The sequence below is a fragment of the Mustela lutreola genome, chromosome X, assembly GCF_030435805.1.
Source record: "Mustela lutreola isolate mMusLut2 chromosome X, mMusLut2.pri, whole genome shotgun sequence".
Taxonomy (NCBI): domain Eukaryota; kingdom Metazoa; phylum Chordata; class Mammalia; order Carnivora; family Mustelidae; genus Mustela; species Mustela lutreola.
The window spans coordinates 68,296,629-68,317,401 of NC_081308.1; the positions used below are offsets into that span (position 1 = coordinate 68,296,629).

At 37.1% G+C, this 20,773-nt stretch overlaps 1 protein-coding gene across 3 annotated transcripts; it reads right to left on the bottom strand.

The window, feature by feature from the left end:
* Positions 1 to 2,498: 2,498 nt before the first annotated feature.
* On the bottom strand, positions 2,499 to 10,913 carry TAF9B (TATA-box binding protein associated factor 9b). Of its 3 annotated transcripts, XM_059157680.1 has the most exons (7): positions 10,782 to 10,913; positions 10,064 to 10,145; positions 9,623 to 9,759; positions 9,413 to 9,547; positions 8,316 to 8,391; positions 5,527 to 5,637; positions 2,499 to 4,659 (listed from the first exon to the last, which is right to left on the bottom strand). In XM_059157680.1, exons 1-7 carry the CDS (start codon positions 10,830 to 10,832, stop codon positions 4,499 to 4,501), a joined length of 753 nt encoding a protein of 250 aa, XP_059013663.1. In that variant the 5' UTR covers positions 10,833 to 10,913; the 3' UTR covers positions 2,499 to 4,498. The 3 variants fall into 3 exon arrangements, with proteins under 3 accessions (XP_059013663.1, XP_059013665.1, XP_059013664.1); XM_059157682.1 differs by lacking the exon at positions 9,413 to 9,547 and having other exon boundaries at positions 10,782 to 10,898; XM_059157681.1 differs by lacking the exon at positions 5,527 to 5,637 and having other exon boundaries at positions 10,782 to 10,898.
* Between the last annotated feature and the right edge of the window lie 9,860 nt (positions 10,914 to 20,773).

Here is a 20,773-nt window from a genome sequence, read left to right on the forward strand (position 1 = left end):
GCTGAGCTATGTTGTATGCTATGATTCCATTATGTACCTTTTTAAATTTTCTTTGGAGTTAGTTTTGAATGTTTTTTTTTTCCTATGTACTTAACACTGATTTGTTCCCAGTGTGTTCAAACTGCTGAGATAAATCTGTTCATCTTTATTAGAGATAATCCCCTCCTGGAGTCCTCATGCTTCACTCCAGTTTTCCCTTACTGCCTTCCAGGTTTGCTGTAGAGTTGTTCTGGGATGTCCTCTTTCGGAAGAAACTGCTTTGGGGTAACTCTGTAGGGGATTCCTTTTACCTCCTGTGAAGTGATTCTGATGTCCTTCTGATTGATTTATTGTCCTTGTAACTTTCCCTTCTTTTCCTCTTCCCTGCCATTTTAATGGCGTTTTGGGAGTGAGCAAAGGTAAACATGGGATTTCAAAAGGCCACGTTTAATCAGAATTTCTCTGCTGGACATTTTACATTAGGTGTGTATTTCACCTTTATGAAGAGAAATAAATTCTTGGAGGCTCACAGAGCTACGAAGGCCACAGCAGGGATTCAAGTAGTCCAAGTGTGTCTGATTCCAGGTTGCTTTTTCATTGTGCCTCACTCCCACAAAAATGATCCTTCTAGCCTAGGATTATTTGATTAACTCCGGAAAGAAGAGCAGAAGAAATTTCTGGTGGTTGCTTTAAACAAAACCATTCTGAAGGCTTGAATTTTTTTTAAAAAAAATTCATTAATACTATCCCCATAATTATAGATAATTTAAAAATGTACCCTGTTTCTGCATACCCCTAATGGTACACTATACCCTGGTATGAGAAGCAGGAATTCTAGTCTGTTCTTTTTAGAGAAGGCCAAGAGGTGCTACCCATAGGTCTGGCAAATTAATGTTGCAGCCTGGCTAGAACTAGAGCATACTAATGATCAACTTTCTTCCCCTACCGGTTAGCTTTCCCCCAATATTTTATTACTTCATATGTACAAAGGGATTAAAAGAATTGTATAAATACCATAAACCTGCCAAGTCATTCATCCATCTCTGATTGTACCTTTTAATACTTTCTCGTAGACTCTGCTTCTAGGATCATTCCCCATTTATTTGGGTTATTAATTGAGAAAACAAATGGGGAAACACAACATTTGAATACCTGTGATACGCCTAGGAAATCTAAGAAAGCTTTTATGTCTGAAGGAATTTACAACCTTCACAACCTAGTTGACAAAGATAACATATAACAACTTGTGAGTACGTGAACTAGAATAGTAAAAGGATGTGCTTCCTGATTTAATACAGAATTAAGAATTATTGATAAAATACTGCAGAGACTTAGGCAGGCATAAGTGTAGCAGATTCAGTTTTAACCTCCAGATAATAGATGTGTATGACTGTACAGAGAAATTGCAGTCTTTGTGTCATGACTAATTCAGTCTGTTAAGCTCAGTGTTCCCTATTTCCCTTGTTTTCCTTTTTATGTCCAAAACTTCCCTCTAGCACATGATACAAATGTCAGAAAGGGGTATAAAATGAGAAGACACCGTTCTCCTACCTCACTCCCCTAGCACCAGTTTCCCTCTTTAGAAACAGGTACTATAAGACTGGTTTCCCTCAGTCTAGGGCTCCATAATGCATATAAAAACATTTCCATGTATGCATATACATAATGAATTTAAAAATATATATGGCAGGGCGCCTGGGTGGCTCAGTGGGTTAAGCCGCTGCCTTCGGCTCAGGTCATGATCTCAGGGTCCTGGGATCGAGGCCCGCATCGGGCTCTCTGCTCAGCAGGGAGCCTGCTTCCTCCTCTCTCTCTCTCTGCCTGTGTCTCTGCCTACTTGTGATCTCTCTCTGTCAAATAAATAAATAAAATCTTTAAAAAAAAATATATATATATATATGGCAGTATATTATACACTGCTTTGTACCTGCTGTTCTGATTAGTGTTGTCTTTCCTAACTCTTGAGTACTTCCCTTCACTCTGGACTCCTTAGAATCAGTGTCCATTATGTTTTCTCTTTTCCCAACATACTGGCTGTATTCCTATATTCATAATCAGATAAAAGACACTTGTTTCCTACTTGTAAAAGTAAGAACATGGGACCACAATGTCCTTCACACATTTACTATCAGGACCTCTTTTAAAAAATTCCACCTGGAAGCTAGAGGACAAGAATGGCCTTGAGTCATTCTAGAAGCTATTTTAGGTAGACATAATTAGGGAAGGGAGTTCTGCAAGATAAAGCAGTCTTCGTTTGAAGACTGGCTGACCTAGCAAGTGCCTCAGTTACGTGTATAGATTCTTACCAAAGACAGCATGTATGTTTTTAACAGATTTAACCCATACTCATTTTACTTCGCTTTATTGTGAGTCACATGCTGCTTCCAAATAAAGGCAGGCAATTCCCTGATTTACAATTTAAGTCACCCATTAAATCTTAATTGCTTTTGGGACCTTCAAGTTACTGGATCTTACTCATTTTCCTTGAATCCCTTAAATCAAAAATGAAAGATAAATGGTAAGTTCAACTTTTTATTAATAATCTCAGAACAAATACATTAACAATTTCTTAGAGTTACAAACCACTTTACAGTTCTGAAGGGAATTTTCACATATACCAATTAAAACCTCACAACATCCCTGTGAGGTAGGCAAGGTCAGTGTTGTTTCCCTATTATTGAGAACGAGGCTCAGAGGTGAAGTAAGGTCACACAGTTGGTAAATGATGGAGCCAGGAGTAGAACCTAGGCTTTTTGACATGCTGCTTCCCTGAGAACATTCAAGTAATGATACTCTATGCTATATAATGAATATTTTTCTCCTATGATGATAAGATCTGTTTTTGTAAGTTTGATAACACCTTTTTCCTACTATCCAAAAAAACTCAAACTGTGATATGACATGTGTTTTCTGTCACTGGACTCTTTCAGTGTGTCAAGCACCATTCCAGTATGAAACATTCTTGGTGTTTTAAGTTTTGAGGATCCTTGGCTGTAAGTTCTAAATTGCGATATGATATGAAAATTTTTTTAGAAAATTCTGCAAAAGTAATTTCCTATATTGAATGTCAAACTTACTTAAAAACAAGAACCCTGTTTGGGGCGCCTGGGTGGCTCAGTGTGTTAAGCCGCTGCCTTCGGCTCAGGTCATGATCTCAGGGCCCTGGGATCGAGTCCCGCATCGGGCTCTGCTCAGCAGGGAGCCTGCTTCCTTCTCTCTCTCTCTCTCTGCCTGCCTCTCAGTGTACTTGTAATTTCTCTCTGTCAAATAAATAAATAAAATCTTTAAAAAAAAAAAAAAAAAAAACCAAGAACCCTGTTTATATTTTTGAAAGCTTTGTAGTCTTTCCCACTAAGATGTTTATATGTGTACACATGGAAAATAGGGAAAGGTATTTAGCAACATTACTGTGAAGCCTACGCATAGCACACCTAAGTGCAGGTCACATTATATTGACTTGTTTTTGTTGTTGGCCTTCTAGAGGAAGGAAAACCATTATAGAACTTTCAGATCTGCTCCCATCTCATATATGATATCCTCAGCAACAAGCTAGAAAAATGAATTATACCAATAGAAGGGTTCAAGTAGTAGTGATCGTAGCATATATGTATGTGGTAGAAAGGAAGAAAAAAACTTGCTCTTCAGTGGTTTTTGCCTAGGTCCAGTGTAATTATACTTATCAAGGCAGATTTTAAGCTATAGCATCATCTTTGCTAAATTCAGAAATGTTAACTTTAGAAACATGAAATAGAATTACAGACTTGGAATATAAGATAAACCGTAACTGACCCCAAACTACGTGTTAAAGGCAGAGTAAAGCTCAGCATAAAAGGCAATGGATAAAACTCAACTCCTCTGGTATAAAGAGAAAAACAGTAAAGGCATGTAAAGCAGGTTTTAAAAATAGGAAAATGACACTGAGCTGTATAACTGTACCATCTGAAATTACACTTTTAAAACTCCAGTTTTAGCCTTCTGAGAGTATTGGGAGAAACTTAAGCCTCTGGGGAAGAGGTGGTACAGAAAATGAATGGGATCTAGAAATGGGGTTGAGGACATGGGAGGTTAGGGAACACCAAGAAACAAATACTCCAAATGAATATAAAACCCCTTCAAAATCCATCCTTTCCAAAAAAAAAAAATTTTTTTCAGTCAAAAAAGTTGGTGAAAACAAAAATTATGACTATTTTACCCTATAAGAGAAAGTAGTATTTAAATGTGTATTAGAAATTATGCTGTTAAAAGACTAGTCCACTGATCAGGCTGTAGAAACTGAAAACAATCAAACATTAATCAAAATACTAAGAAACAATTTTTTTTTACTTGAGTCCTAATGAGAAAACACTGGTATGATTACCTAAGATATCTAACAATTTAAAAAAACAGTTTAAGCTAATAGGAAAAATAAATCTACATTTAAGTTTTCTAAGATAAAACTTGAGAAGGTAGAGAATACTCTAGTTCAGTACAGTGGGCTCCAAACCAATTACACTTCTGAAATATATCTTGATTGTACTCTCTACATAGTATCATTATCATCATCATCTTCATGTTTTCTCTTCAATGGGTTTGATTCATTGGGCATGTTCTGTGATGAAACCATGTTGGTAATAAGAATATTTTTGGGCCCAATTATTGAAGGATTAATCAGAACATTCTGAACTGCAGTTGTTGCAGGAACTGTAAACAGGAGAAAACACTCTCAAACTGAATCACCCAAAATCAGAAATATGGTAATTAGTAGTCAACAAGGCTAACTATAATTCTGATAAACAATTTTAATAGCATGAATTGCAACCACATCATAGAAACTTGGGTATTTATGCTGCATTAAAAGTTGAATAAAGTTTTTTTAGTACTTGAAAGTACTTAAACTAGTATCTAGACACATTAAGAAGTTTTTTTTTAACTACCTAAAATTTTAGTTAGTACTTAGCCATGAGAAGCAGTGCCTGGGACTCACCATGGAACATACTAAAGGCACACATATTCAGGGTCAGTTATCACATTTCCCTTAATATGCCAATATTTTATGTAAGTAGTTTACTATGTATAGTTAGGTGTTATAAGATAGAAAATGAAATACATGCAGTAAAAACTACTAGTAACAGTTCTACTTATATATTACTCCAACTTTATTCCTTCCATGAAGTGAGTAAAGGTATAATTTTTGTCTGGTGTACACTATATTATTTTCTTGAGCTTTAACCTTAAGTGCTTTTCCCTGCAGATGCCCTATATTTGTGGACCCCAGCTTATTTTAATTCAGTGTTCTTTGAGAATCTGATGGTCATACTGAATACTGTTCCCCTCCCAAAACATTATATATATGTAAAATTTCATACAATTTTAGTAGTGGGCTCATTGACCCTTTTGAAGAACCCTGATGTGGAACATGACTGCCATCTTCTGGGATGCAATTAAAACAACTCTTGCTGTAGGAATACAAACTGTTCTAGAGTCACAAGTTACTCTCAAATTTTAAAATAAAAAAACACTTAGAAAAGAACCACTTTCAAATCCCCCCATGCATGCCCATCATGTTACCTGATTTGACAGGTGTGGACTGAGAGGGTGGAATCTGCACTGTATATCTTTGGCTTGTCACTGACACTGGAGGTACGGCTTTATTTGGGACAGACGCTGTTTGCGGGGTTGCTGTGGTTGTAATTAACAGACCATGTTAGTTACATGACTTCCGTTATATGGGTTTATATTCTGCACTCCTTAGCTTATTAGAAACTACCTTCAAAGTACAGGGAACTGATGAAAGGTGAGAAAAAAAATCCAAAATAAGCAAAGTACAAGCTCAATAAATTAGATGCTAAAAGTTCAGGATAGCATAGTGGTAAAGAATGTAGGCTCTGGAGCCTACCTACTTGAGTTTGAATCTGGGCTTTATCACCTACTAGCTGGATATCTTTGGGAAAGTTACTTAATCTTTTAGTACTTAAGTTTTCTCACCTGTCAAATGGGATAGCAGTTACTTGGATTGTTGTGAAAATTAAATAATTAAAACAATTTCTGTAAAGCTCTTAAAACAGCATCTGACACTGAATTTTAGCTGTATGAAGTTGTGAAATTAAGTGTCTAAGCTGGCAGAATAAAGACCCAAGTTTGGTATTCATTATGTTAAATGGCACTTTTAATCTCTGTCTTTTATGAGAATTAGAAGATGTCTACTAGGCTTGTGAAGCTAAATCAACATATATCTAACAAAAAGCTATCAAATATACCCACTTGTGGTACCCATGTGGGTATCAAGTATTTTTTTAAGCAAAAAGGGATGTTGGAGATAATTTAGTCCACTCCCCCATCTTAATTCTACCCATTATTCCAGGTACAACTCAGATACCACCCTATTTTATATAATACTCTTGATTTGCTCAGAAGTCATTGCCTGCCTCTGTAATTCCCTTGTCATAGAAGCCTTTATCAGTATCTTACCCTGTTCACTAAATTACAAGCCTTGGCTGACACTTTTTTATCCACAGAGCTTATGGTTTTTGTTCCTTAACTCCTAATAGGCACACAACAAATTTTTGCTTAATGAATGAATTCTGCAAGACTCAAAGACATACACAGACATCATAGCTCTCTTAAAAAATGCATTTATGGAAACATGTCTGTTCCTAGTTTTTCCTTTGGGGATACAGGCTTTCCATACATCCCTTTCCCCTGGAACCAGCAGTCTACCCAGGGAAGAGCTGCCGAAAAAAAGTACAACTATCCTTCCTAGGGACAAAGAGAAAACCTAAATGGGGGAAGAAAGCTCACAGGTACCCAGGAATCTGGCTTTAGTGCTTTCTCTCCGCAGCTCAGTAGGTGAAGGCCTTACTCTAACATATCTTCATTCCTAGGCACGTTTTCTGACGCATTAAGGGTCAGTTCAAAGAATTACATCAAGGTTAGTGAAACAATACTCTATATTTTGTCAAGGAATTCACAATAGGTAGATGATTTCTTGGTTTATCACAAGGATTTGTTAACATTTAAGTAAGTATGGACTTTCATCTTTAAAATTGAACACAGCAGATGCTCAGATCTCGAATGCTTTATAAAATTCATTTTTTAAAGTTTAAAACTAGTATTTTTAATGCTAGATTTCTGCAGCTCCCTCATTATAGATTTAAAAAAATCTCAAATATGCATAGTAAATGTCTAACTGGGATAAAAATCACAACTGACAACTAAAATTGGTTTACTTGTCAACATGTGTAATGGTTTACCACAGCCTAGAGTTTAAAAAAAAAAGTATTTGATGAAGTAGTATGAATCTGCAGATAAACAGTATATGACCAAAAAGTCACACAAATTATATATGCAAATTTTTGTCCACAAAGATAACATGCGGGTAAATTATAAGTGTACAACTAATACTATATACCAGGTTGGTTTTAGAATGTTGACATGAGAATATGAAGAGATTTTCTACACACTGCAAAAAATCAAATGCTGCTTACATTAGAGCTATATGACATCTGTAGGACTCAAGTTGTAAGCCAAAAGAGCCAAAAAAAAAAAAAAAAAAAAAAAAAACCCAAACAAAACAAAACAGGTCAAAGAGAAGGATTCTTTCTGAAAATACTTTGATTATGAAAGAAATCTGGCAGGAATATAGGACCAAAAAAAGTCAGGAAATCTAAATCCATTTTGTTTTCCTTATTCCCTGAACAATAACATTAAAAAAAACCCCATAATGGTTTCTAAATACCATTCTCCATTAAAAGGAACCAAGGCTCTTAGGAGAAGTGGCTGATAGGGTTGGGGTAAAGAAAATTAAGGGGAGCTTAGAGCATCTTGTGCCAGGAAACAAGAAATACTCAAAAGAATGATGGAGACCTGTCACAAAGGGCACAGGAGACAGCTTGAAGGGGCAATATAGTTGATAATCTTTTGAAAAAATTAGTATTAAAAACTGATATTTTTCTTTGAAATACTTAAGCTTTTTGTACATTTTAAACTTTTTTTTGGTTGCATTCTCTTGCCAGCTTACTTAAATTAATTTCTCAAAACAAGCACGCTATTGCCATGAGTGTTTGGAAACGATTTGTATAGAAGGCAGAAAAAAACACAGCTTAAACGGTTTTTGGTACCTAGTTTATACCAACAACAATGCTGGGTAATGTCTAATTCTGTACTCATTTGGGATAAAATACTCCTTGTGGCTTTCTAATAAAAATACATATTTATAGTTTTACTAGAGGACGAGTAAATGGATCAATGTCAACACACTTTTGGGAATTTCTGACTCAGCTTTTGACTTGGATTATAATTCAAAATCAAGTGCTGAAGCACTTCACCAGGCAGAAAAGGCATTTCCTTCTCTCACTTACCTACAGTAGGAGTGGAAGGTCTGCTACTAACAGCACCAACACTTAACCGCGGTACTAGTCTTCCCTGGTTAGGTCCCTAGGGGATTTAAAAAACTACTTTTAATGTTTAGATCTGACCCCTAAACTTAACAGGAATGAAGTTAAGATTGTTGATGTGAGTTATTAATGGATAACCCTTGGCAAGAATGTCCTGTTTTTGTTCCATTAGTGTTCTAAATCCAACATTTAAACTAGGGTCTTCACAAACATCTATATTTCTACAGAAACATGGATATGAGCACACAAACATAAAATTTTTTATAGTATTTAGGTTTAGGGTAGAGTCTTACTTGGGGATGACAGCTAATCTCCTTCATGATTTTTAATCTTAACTAGTTAATATCTTAACCTAAAAAGAAAGATACTCTCTTAGGGCAGAATGTCAGACAACAAAGGCAGCTAGCTGAATTTTGGGAAAACTTTTTCATTGGTGGGAGAGCCTTAGGTCATATTTCAGAAAGCGAGTCCAATTCCTCATGGTATACCATTTACTCTGTTACCAGGTGACACAAACAACTGAAAAATATATAAATACTGGGAGTTAAGTAAGATTGTGCAGTTCCTAATGACAGGTGCCAAGAGGTTATGATGGGTTTCTTGGGTCTGATGTACAGTGTGAATAAATGCTTGCTTGCAGCTCTTAGCCTTTTTCAATCAATGAAGCACTTTTTTATTAATATTTTTCTTTGTAATGTAACATTACAATGTTACTCCTAACAGGCACACAACATAAATACTGGGAGTTAATGAGACCTGGGAATCAGTCCCAGATTTGCCACTAATTCCATAGGTGAATTGAGGATTAGTTCCCTGATGGGAAAATTAATTGTTGAGTTAGATGAACACTAAAGTTCCTTTTCGCTCTAAAAATCTTGCACCTTGTATTTTAACAAAGTAGCTAATTGCAGACATGGTATTTTCAAGGCTATACATGTAAAAAATCCTAGTAAATCATCTGAGTCTTTAACCCACTAATCCATCTACAGGACTATGCATTTTACAAATTCCCCTAACACATATAACCTTTTAAAAAAACTAAGCTGACCAGAAATTCTTACCTTTTTAATTAAGGACTTCAGCCTGTAGTTTGGAGCTGTTAAGCAGTACCTGTCAGGTGGCAGTCTGGGTCCTGCATATGGCTTAATCAGTGGTAAAGGGGTTTGATTTTTCTGCCTTGCAATATCGAGTAAAAACTAAAAAAAAAGTCCTTATTAGAACTACAATTTAAGAAATTTTATGTAAGATGAACTTCAAATAAGTTTGCTCACATCTCTTGGAGGAGGAGAAGTAAAAGATTGATCAGCCCGACACTGGATTGCCAGTCTCACATCATCTGCATCAACATTAGGTTTCTTAGCATGGCTTGAATAAATTTTTGCATCATCCAGAATTGTAGTCACATATCCTTTAAGAACAAAACACAATGAAGCATTAAAACAGCTTAATATTTAAGGTCACTTTTCTTAACGGGAGGTTCTACTGACTTCTAGAAAGTTTATGAATTTTGCTTCTAGTATCTAATTGTCCTATCTACATGGCCAATTTTAAACAGCATGGTATAAATAACACTGTCCCCTTAGCTTGAGCTCTCTTACTGCTTTAGGCTGCATTCTGTGATACTGTTCAAGCAATTTAGTTGAAAATGTTCTTAAGATAAAACAGTGTTTTCAAATTCACAAGTTAGGCAAATTTTTGTTTTGTTAACTTACGGAAAGCAAATTCCAACATTTGATTTATAACCCTTGGTTCATACTCCGTAATTCCCATATCCTTCAGGATTTGTGCCATCACCTGTGGATTCGAATAAAAACGCCAGATGCATAATCTAGGTACTGGAAATCAAGACTGGACCAAAGGTAGTATTTATGATAAAAGTTCTCCCTTCTCTGGGCTCCAGACTTTTACTCATATACTTTTCCTCTCCAGTGTCAGGGTCACACCAAAAGCCGTCCTAACTAACCTCTGCTGAAAACTTTATTTTTTGGCGGGGGGGGGGGGGGGTAGGGTGGGGTGGGGCGGGGGCAGAGAGAACAAAAAGGCCCGGGTTGGCTTTCCCCAAGAAAAGAGAGGGGAGGCTACAGCTGGTTGTCATATTCCGATGCAGCGATGGGGGAAGCTCGCAGCAGAATACTAGGCGCGAGAGTCAGGGCTCTCAGACCTGGCGAGACGACAAAGCGTTTGGGGCCCAAGGCCCAGGAGACAAAGCAGGGTGGCTGGACTAAACACTCCCGCGGGCCTTAAGCCACCCCCTAAGCGGGTCTGCCGGGGTTGCGGGAGAAGTGCCCCGGGGTCTAGGGCACCCCCGTATCCCACTCCTTCTGGTCGCCCCGATTGGGCTGAAGCGGGCACGTGAGCCCGTCCTGAAGCCCTCCGCCAGACCCTAGCCGCGCCTAGCTTCCTGCCCTGCCTCTCATCCTTCGCACTTACCAAGGCATCTCTCGGAGCGTTCTTAGGAGGCGCCATCTTGCCGGACTCCATGTTATCCTGCCCCTCGTCATCCGGGGAGAGAGGGCTTCTCTCGGGCTCCTCGCTCAGGCTCCACCCCTGCAGGGTGTGGAAGGCGGGGTTACAGCGCCGGGCCAGCAGGCTTCTACTTTGAAGCTGCTACTCAACGGGGTGGAGTTTGAGGGTAGCAGGGCTATCAGTGGAGCGCGGGCTCAGGAGGATTGGAATGGACAGGTGAGTCTTCCCTGAGGAACTCTCGGCCAACACTTGGAAGAGCCAAGAAGCTCATTTTTTTAGAGTAGTTCTCCGGGAAAATGTACCAAATGGGTCACCTTTGTCTTTTCTGGGACCCCTCCTCACACCATCGCTGCTGCTACTCTGGCCCTTTCCATTTCCCTGCAATGCCCGCAGGGGCTCCCTCCACCTGCCCCTGTGATAGGGTTGCGGGGGGGGTGGGCACCCAGTTAAATTTGTCAGATCCACGACGAATACATTTTTCCTAAAGTCTATCTCTAGTATTACATGGGCTATACTTATCTACAAAATTATTTGTGGTTGATCTCACATTTAAGTTTAACTTGGCGTTCTGTATTTTTCTTCAATAATCTGGCAACTCTACCGTATAGCCTGCTCTCCACACAGCAGGCCTTTGGTCAGCTCTCATTATACTCGAAGCCCTGCTATCGCCTCCCATTTCATACTGATGAAAAGCTTAAAGCCTTTGTGGGCCTGCAAGATTCTCTGCTAGAGCCTCTCCAGCCTTGTCCCTTGGCCCTGAGTAGTTTCCTTTCTGTCCCTGCTGAGGCCCTCCAAGGGCTGTCACTTTGCCTCACAGATGCCCTCCTCTCCCCAGTCTCCACACAATAACCCGAGTGAACAACAACAACAACAACAAACGTACATCAGTTAAGCATCTCTGGCTTAAAGTGTCTCTTAAAGTATTCTTTCTTATTCCTCCACAATCCACCAATGCCCTAGTGTTCTCCATCCCAGGAAGAAGCTCTCTGAGCTACCCAGACCAGAAACAGCAGTTATCCATGTTATGCAGACCCCCTCCCCGCAATCCACACTTATTCTATAGCAGGTCTAATCAGAGCCACCTCCCAAAGTCGCTCCATGTCAGTCTGTTCCTCCACATCCTCATTCAGTGCTACCACGTGAACAGTCCAAACCAACAGCCATACTCATGCAAGACTATAGAAATAGGTCCTCGTAATAGGGCTAGCCTACATTCTTCGCACAACCAAAGGGATCTCTTAGTCGTAAATCACATAATTACATTCCTTTCTTTAAAACCTTCTAATGGCTTCCTTCACAAAACAAATTTGTACTGATTTCAGGGGGTTAGCAGACCCTTCAGTTTTGGGCACCAGCTTACCTCATCAGGCTTATCTGAATCATTCATCCACCAGGCAGCCATCTTCAATTTTGGGCAGCAGCCCCAAGAACCACGTGTTCTTTAACACATTGTTTCCATTGGGAACCCTGAACCCTGAACCTTCCTGCAAACACCTTTCTCAGCTCACTTTGAGCAATTACTGTGTAAGACTAATAATGATTTTCTCCCTTTGGACTAGGTAGTACATGCACAAGGTACAAAGTTCTAAAAAATACATTTAGAAAATAAGAAAAAGAAACCCCCTCTGGCTTATTCCACCCACTAATTTATCTTTCATAGAAGGCACCACAGTTTACCAGTATCTTGTTTATGTAATTTACAAATACCACCTTTTTTATATTTTGTTCCCCCATCCAAATGGTACTATACTGTTGGGGTGACCAACCTTTAGAGTGCCAACAAAGGACACAGCTATACTAGATGAAAAGACCTATAATATGTAATAAGTAATTGTGCAGAAGTGTTATTACTTTAAATAAAAATATGAAAATAAATGTTTACTTAAAACTGTGTTTTTCTGTATTATTTTTCTGTTACATGCTATTATTTAAACAAAACAGTAGGACTAGTTAACAGTTAAACAATTAGTATGAATAGTAGGACTAAGTACTTCGTACATTTCTATCCTGTTACAGCAATTTAGTTCTTGAATATTTAAATTTTATAATTTTAATGTATATTCTTAGTATATATAAACGTAAGACTTTTAAAAAGGAGAATGTAAATACAATATGTATGATGATTTAGACATATCTGTAGCCCATATTTAGTGAAAAATAACAACAAAATGTTTTTTTTTTGACTCCATGGTACAGTAGGATATTTTTACTCTTTATGTTTCTTTTCCAGTAATATTTCTCTGAACTGCCTGCAGCCATTAGGACATCCTTGTTTTCTTTTATGTAGTGGTAAAACTGCATATAGTCTAACATAATATTCACTTTGATATGCATCTCTTATTGAGCCCACATTAGACTGATTCTTGGTGTCAGTCCAGTGTGGTGCCATAAACCTAAACGACCTTTCAAAAAAAAGTGTTTGAAAATGTAATATTCCTCAGCAGTACTTACTAGCAATAGCAGGTTTTTACATATGTAGGAGTTAGTTTTCAGTTCTCCAGAAATGTCTATTCACTTAGTACTAGAGGCTGGTCTTGGTAGACCAGCTATTTGTCAGTCAGTTAGGCCCTTTACATCTATACATTCATCCTATGGGCTGTCCATAACTAATATGTTCACCATTTTTTAACATTCCAAAGCACATTAGATGTCATCATAAATTAAACCTTTTTTTAACCCCCTCAGGGAAAAAGGTTTTCAAGCACAGAGGTAATTTCAACTTACAAATTTTTTTTTTTAAAGATTTTATTTATTTGTCAGAGACAGAGGGAGAGAGAGCGAGCGAGCACAGGCAGACAGATAGGCAGGCAGAGGCAGAGGGAGAAGCAGGCTCTCTGCCGAGCAAGGAGCCTGATGTGGGACTCGATCCCGGGACCCTGGGATCATGACCTGAGCCGAAGGCAGCTGCTTAACCAACTGAGCCACCCAGGCGTCCCTCAACTTACAAAATTGAAGTTAGATTCCAAGTAAGTTAAAATTTTAGTAAAGAAATGAGAGTCCTGTTGAACTTGAGTGCCTTTCTGGCGAGTTTTTGTTGTTGTTCTGAAGTAGTCTTATTTCCAAAAACTCAGTCTTTTTTTTTTTTTTCCTGTATGAGTTTGTTGTAGCCTACACATAACATCAGGCAGCTTGGACGCAGTTAGTTCTTTTCAAGTCTCCATATGGCCTCTGAATTCAAAGATTACCAAGCAGTTTTAGAGAGACAGCATATACATCTCTGTTTCTCTGTAATCCTTTCAACATTCTCATCCTCAGTAAATTAAAGGACATTTTCCTTGTCCCACATTTTGAAAGCAAGTTTACAGCAGGCCAACATTTTTAACACCTTTTCTATGGCCAGTAACAATAATAAGCATCATGTAAGGCACATGTTTTATGGAGAGTATTCCTTCCATTTCAGTACAGTAAAAAAGTCTCATTAGGTGCTTTTATGTATTTTGAGAGAACTTAAAAGTGGACAAAACATCATTATGAAAGCTTCAATAGCCCAGGTAAGAAATCATGTTCCTTTTTTTTTTTGTTCCTTTTTTTTAAAGCAGTATTGTGTACAAGATGTATGTACACTTAGCAGATAAGATCTTTTCATTTTCTTTGGTACAAAGTTTATAGACTGAATGGAATATGTCAAACTTTACATCTATGCTTGAATATAAACATAGATGAGAAAAATAGAGTTTGCAATTGGACAAGATATCAATATTATTTTGGTTTGGGGCACCTAAGTGGCTCAGTCAGTTGAGCATCCGACTTTTGAGTTCAGCTTTGGCCCTGATTTTGGGGTTGTGAGATCAAGCCCTGCATTGGGCTCTCTGCATTGGATGGGGAGCCTGCTTAAGATTGTCTTTCTCCCTCTTCCTCTCTTCCTCCCCCCACCTAGAAATATTCTTTAGTTTTTTATAGTATTCTAAAAATTAAGGTATAGTTGACATACAGTATAAGTTTCAGGTACACAATGTAGTGATTAGATATTTTTATACATTATGAAATGATCAACATGACAAATCTAGTTACCATCTGTTACCATACATAGTTATTACAATGTTATTGGCTATATTCCCTATGCTGTACTTTACATCCCAGTTACTTATTTTGTGCTGGAAGTTTGTACCTCTTAATCTTCACCTATTTTACTCATCCCTCCCAATCCTTCCCCTTTGGCAACCACCAATTTGTTCTCTGTATTTATGAGTCTGTTTCTGTTTCTTTTTTTTAAAAAAATAATATATGTAAGGGCGCCTGGGTGGCTCAGTGGGTTAAGCCGCTGCCTTCGGCTCAGGTCATGATCTCAGGGTCCTGGGATTGAGTCCCGCATCGGGCTCTCTGCTCAGCGGGGAGCCTGCTTCCTCCTCTCTCTCTCTCTCTGCCTGCCTCTCAGTGTACTTGTGATTTCTCTCTGTCAAATAAATAAATAAAATCTTTAAAAAAAATAATATATGTAAGTGAAATTATATGGTAATTGTCTTTCTCTGTTTTAGTTTACTTAGCATAATACTCTATGTAAGTGAAATTATATGGTAATTGTCTTTCTCTGTCTTAGTTTACTTAGCATAATACTCTTTAGGTCTGTCCATGTTGTCACAAATGGCAAGACTTCACTCTTATTTATGGCTGAATAATAGTCTGTTGTGTATATATACACTACATCTTCTTTGTCTATTTATCTATTGATGAACATTAGATTGCTTCCATATCATGGCTACCATAAATAATGCTTCAATAAACATAGAGACACATACATCTTTTTGAATTAGTGTTTTTGTTTTCTTTGGATAAATACCCAGAAGTGGAATTGGTGGCTCATATGATATTTCTATGTTTAATTTTTTGAGGAAACTGTTTCCCCCTTGGTATATATTTTTTTAATATGATTGTTTTTTGCCACTGAGTTGTATGAATTCTTACCTTTTAAAGATTTATTTATTTCAGAGAGAAAGGGAAAGAAAATATCTCAAGCAGACTCCCCACTGAGTGCAGAGCCTGATGCAGGGCTCAATCTCATGACCTTGAGATCATGAGTTGAGCTGAAACCAAGAATTAGACACTTAACCAACTGCACCACCCAGGAGTCTTGGTTTGTATGAATTCTTTATAGATTTTGTATATCAACCCATTATCAGATATGTCATTGGCAGGTATCTTTTCCCATTTAGCAGATTGCCTTTGTTCTATTGATGGCTTCTTTTGCCATGCCAAAACTTTTTAGTTTGATCTAGTACCAGTTGTTTATTTTTGCTTTTTTTTTTCACTTTGCCTGAAGAGATAGATCCAGAAAAATAATGCCAAGACTAATGTCCAAGAGTTTACTGCCTGTATTTTATTTTAGGAGTTTATGGTTTCAAGTTCTTTAATCTATTTTGTTTATATTTGTATATGGTGTAAAAAGTGGTCTACTTTCATTCTTTTGCCTGTTGTTGTCTGGTTTTCTCAACACCATTTATTGAAAAGAGATGGTCTTTTCCCTACTGTAAATTCTTGCCTCTTTTGTCATTGAATTTTGACCATAAGTGGGTCTTTTCTTGGGTTCTCTATTTTACTTCATTGATCCATGTATCTGTTTTTGTGCCAGTGTCATACTGTTTTGAATACTATAAGCTTTGTAGTATAGTTTGAAATCTGGGAGCTTGATACATCCAGCTTTGTCGCCCCACCCCATGTCAAGATTGCTTTGGCTCTTCGGGGTCTTTTGTGGTTACATACAAATATTAGGATGATTTGCTCTAGCTCTGTGAAAAATTCTCTTGTTATTTTGATAGGGATTGCATTAGATCTGTAGATTGCTTTGGGTAGTATGGACATTTTAACAATAATGGTTCTTCCAGTTCATGAGCATTCTTTTTATTGTCATCAATTTCTTTTATCAATGTTTTACCTCTTTCATCTCTTTGGTTATGTTTATTCCTAGGTATCTTGTTATTTTGGGTGCAGTTGTACATGGGATTGTTTTCTTAATTTCTTGTTCTGCAGCTTCATTATTGGTGTATAGAAATGCAATAGATTTCTGTACATTGATTTCATATTCTGCAAATTTACTGAATTTGTGTATCAGTTCTAGCAGGTTTTTGGTAGAGTCTTCCAGGTTTCCTATATATAGTATCATGTCATCTGCAAATAGTGCAAGTTTTCTTCTTTCTTACTGATTTAGATGCCTTTTATTTCTTATTGTCTGATAGCTGTGACTAGGACTTCCAGTACTTTGTTGAATAAAAGTGGTGAGAGTGGATATCCTTATCTGGTTCCTGACCTTAGTGAAAGGCTCTCAGTTTTTCCCCATTGAGGATGATACTAGCTGTGGGTTTTTCATATATGGCCTTTATTATACTGAAGTAAGTTCCCTCTAAACCTACTTTGTTGAGGGTTTGTATCAAGAATGGATGTTGTACTTTGTCAAATGCTTTTTTCCTATCTGTTGATGATCATATGATCATATGGTTCTTCTCCTTTCTTTTAGTGATGTGATATATCATGTTGATTGATTTGCAAATATTGAATCTACCTACAATCCACGAATAAGTCTTATTTGATTGTGGTGAATGATCTTTTTAATGTACTGTTGAATTCATCTTGCTAGTATTTTGTTGAGAATTTTTGCATCCATGTTCATCAGGAATATTGGCCTGTACATTTTTTTAGTCGTGTCTTTATTTGGTTTTGGTATCATGATGATGCTGGCCTCATGGAATGAATTTGGCAGTTTTTGTTCCTTTTGCATTTTTTGGAATAGTTTGAGAAGAATAGGTATTATGGCTTCTTGAAATGTGTGGTAGAATTTGCCTGTGAAGCCATCTTTTTGTTTGTTGGGTTTTTTTTTTTTTTTTTTGATTACTGATTCAATTTCTTTGCTGATTGTTGGTCTGTTCAAATTTTCTGTTTCTTCCTGTTTCAGTTTTGGTAGTTTATGTTTCTAGGAGTTTATCCATTTTTTCCAGGTTGTCCAATTTGTTGGCATATAGTTTTTCATAATAATCTCTTATGATTGTGTTTCTGTGGTATTATTTCTTCTCTTTAATTTGTGATTTACTTGAATCTTTCTTTTTTTTCTTGTTACATCTGTCTAGAGGCTTATGTATTTTATTGATTTTTTTCTTCAGAGAACCAGCTGCTTGTTTTCTTTGATCAACAGATCAAATTGTTCTTTTAGTTTCTATGTTGTTTATTTCTGCTCTAATCTTTATTATTTCCTTCCTTCAGCTGGTTTTAGGATACCTTTGTTGCTCTTTTTCTAGCCTCCTTAGGTTGTGTATTTGAGATTTTTCTTGCTTCTTGAGGTAGGTCTGTAATGCTGTATACTTCCTTATGACTGTTTTTACTGTATCCCAAAAGTTTTGGACCATTGTGTTTGGACCATTTTCTTTTATTTTTGCATTGATTTCCATGTTTTAAAAAATTTGTTCTTTTAGTTCTGTTTGAGTCATTCATTCTTTAGTAGCATGTTGTTTAATCTCCATGTATTTGTGGTCTTTCTGGATTTTTTTTCTTGTGATTGACTTCTAGTTTCATAGTGTTGTAGTAGAGAAGGTGTATGGTACAACTTCAGTCTTCTTGAATTTGTTGAGGCTTTTTTTGTGTGGCTGTTATGTGATCTATTCTGGAGAATGTTCCATGCATACTTGAAAAGAATGGGTATTCTGCTGTTTTAGGATGGAATGTTCTGAATATATCTGTTAAATCCATTTGGTCCACTGTGTCATTTAAAGCCATTGTTTCCTTGTTGATTTTCTGCTTAGATGATCTGTCCATTGAGTGGGGTGTTAAAGTCCTCTACTATTATTGTATTAATATCAATGAGTTTCTGTATATTTATTATTATTCATTATTTTTTAAAGATTTTTATTTACTTGAGAGGGAGAGGCACAGCAAGAGAGAAAACATAAGCAGGGGGAGTGGGAGAGGGAGAAGTAGGCCCCCTGCTGAGCAGGGAGCCTGATGGTGGGCTACATTCCAGGACCCTGGGATCATGACCTGAGCTGAAAGCAGATGATTAATGATTGAGGTGCCCCTCTTTATGTTTATTATTTATTGATGCATATATTTAGGTGCTTCCAAGTTGGGGGCATAAATTTTTATAATTGTTCATTCTTCTTAATGGATGGACCCCTTAATTATCATAGAAATGCAATAGATTTCTGTATAACATAGATTTTGTTTCCTGTGACATTGCTGAATTCTTGTATCAGTTCTAGCAGTTTTTTGGTAGAGTCTTTCTGGTTTTTATAGAGAGTAGTATGTCTTCTACAAATAGTGAAAGTGACTTCTCCCTTGCCCATTTAGGTGCCTTTTACTTCTTTATGTTGTCTGATTGCTGTGTTATGTTAAAGAATAGTGGTGAGAGTGGACATCTCCGTCTTGTTCCTGACTGTAGAGGAAAAGCTCTCAGTTTTTTCTGCATGAAGGATGATATTAGCTGTGGGTCTTTCATATATGGCCTTTATTATGTTGAGGTCTGTTTTGTCTAAACTTACTTTGTTGAGGGTTTTTATCATTACATGGTTGTTGTACTTTGTGAAATGTTCTTTTTGCATCCATTGAGGGGTTCATATGTTTCTTATCCTTTCTTTCACTGATGTGGTATATCATGTTGATTGATTTGTGAATATTAAACTATGCTTGCAGCCTGGGAATAAATCCCATTCAGTCTTTTTATACTTGTTGAGGCCTGATTTATGACCTAGTAGCACCTTTAGGGTTTTACCTCAGCCAAGAACACTGACCTTTAAAATTCCAGGCTTTAAGCCATGCTGGTTGTAAGAACTCAGGAAAATCAGCCCCTCTCATTTTCCCAGTCAATGACTTTGGGGAAGTGTTCTCCTTATGCATTCCCATTTGTTCCTCTCTCTTGCCTTTCTCCATAACCATGGCTCCCTCCCCTCCACATTACCTGTGATCCATTTCAGTTCCAAACCACATCTCTATACTTCCTGCCTTCTTCAGTGTGGCTTTCCCACCCCCCTTTAATTGTGGAATTTATTCTTTCAGTCTTCAGCTTGATTTCTGGGGTATTTAGAATGACTGGATAGTTATCAAGTCATGTTTGAGGCATGAGATGAGCCTAGGGTCCTCCTACTATGCCACCATCTTAGCTCTTCACCTCAATGCAGCTATTAAATTAAATTAGTTATACCATTACTTTTATAATTATTCATATTATTCTATAAAAGGAAACTAGAAAGCCATCACCAAATTGCTAATTATAATTATTTTTATTTTTTATTTTATTTTAAAAGATTTTTATTTGCTTATTTGAGACAGAGAAAGAGTATAAGTCAGGGGGAGGAGCAAATGGAGAGGGAGAAGCAGACTCCACTGAGCAGGGAGCCTGATGCAGGGCTCCATCCCAGAACCTTGAGATCATGACCTGTGCTGAAGGCAGATGCTCAACTGACTGAGCCACCTGGGCACCCCTAATTGTATATTTTTATTTGATAGTTCTACAGGTGATTTTTATGTTTTTTAGTGGTACATTTAAATTTTTCATATAAACACACATTCCTTATGTAACAATAAAATGCAATGCTATTATTTAAAAACTCACAAAATATGAAAATAAAAAGGCATAAAATAACTTTATGTTACTTATTGTATCTACATTATTATTTTCAATCCTTTTCATTTCCAGCCTTCACTCAAGTCTGCTGATACTCCTACTTTATCTCCAGACAGTGCCCGATAAACACTCTTGTTTTCAAAGTTTGAGATTATTTAGAAGTTTGAATTTTACACACTTAATTAAGTAAGTGTATTTTATAACCGTAAGTGGTTATGTAATCCTTAACCTTTGTGTTTTTCATAGTAAAATAACTCAGTGTGACTTAGCCAATTTTTAACAAACTCACTCTTATAATGTGATCAAACAAACTAAAATATCTAAGCAAGTGTGTGAAACAGAACTGAGCAATGCTTTATCCTTCTTTTTTAAAAAAAGGCATTGTGGTTTTTCTAGGCATATTATGTTGGTCAAC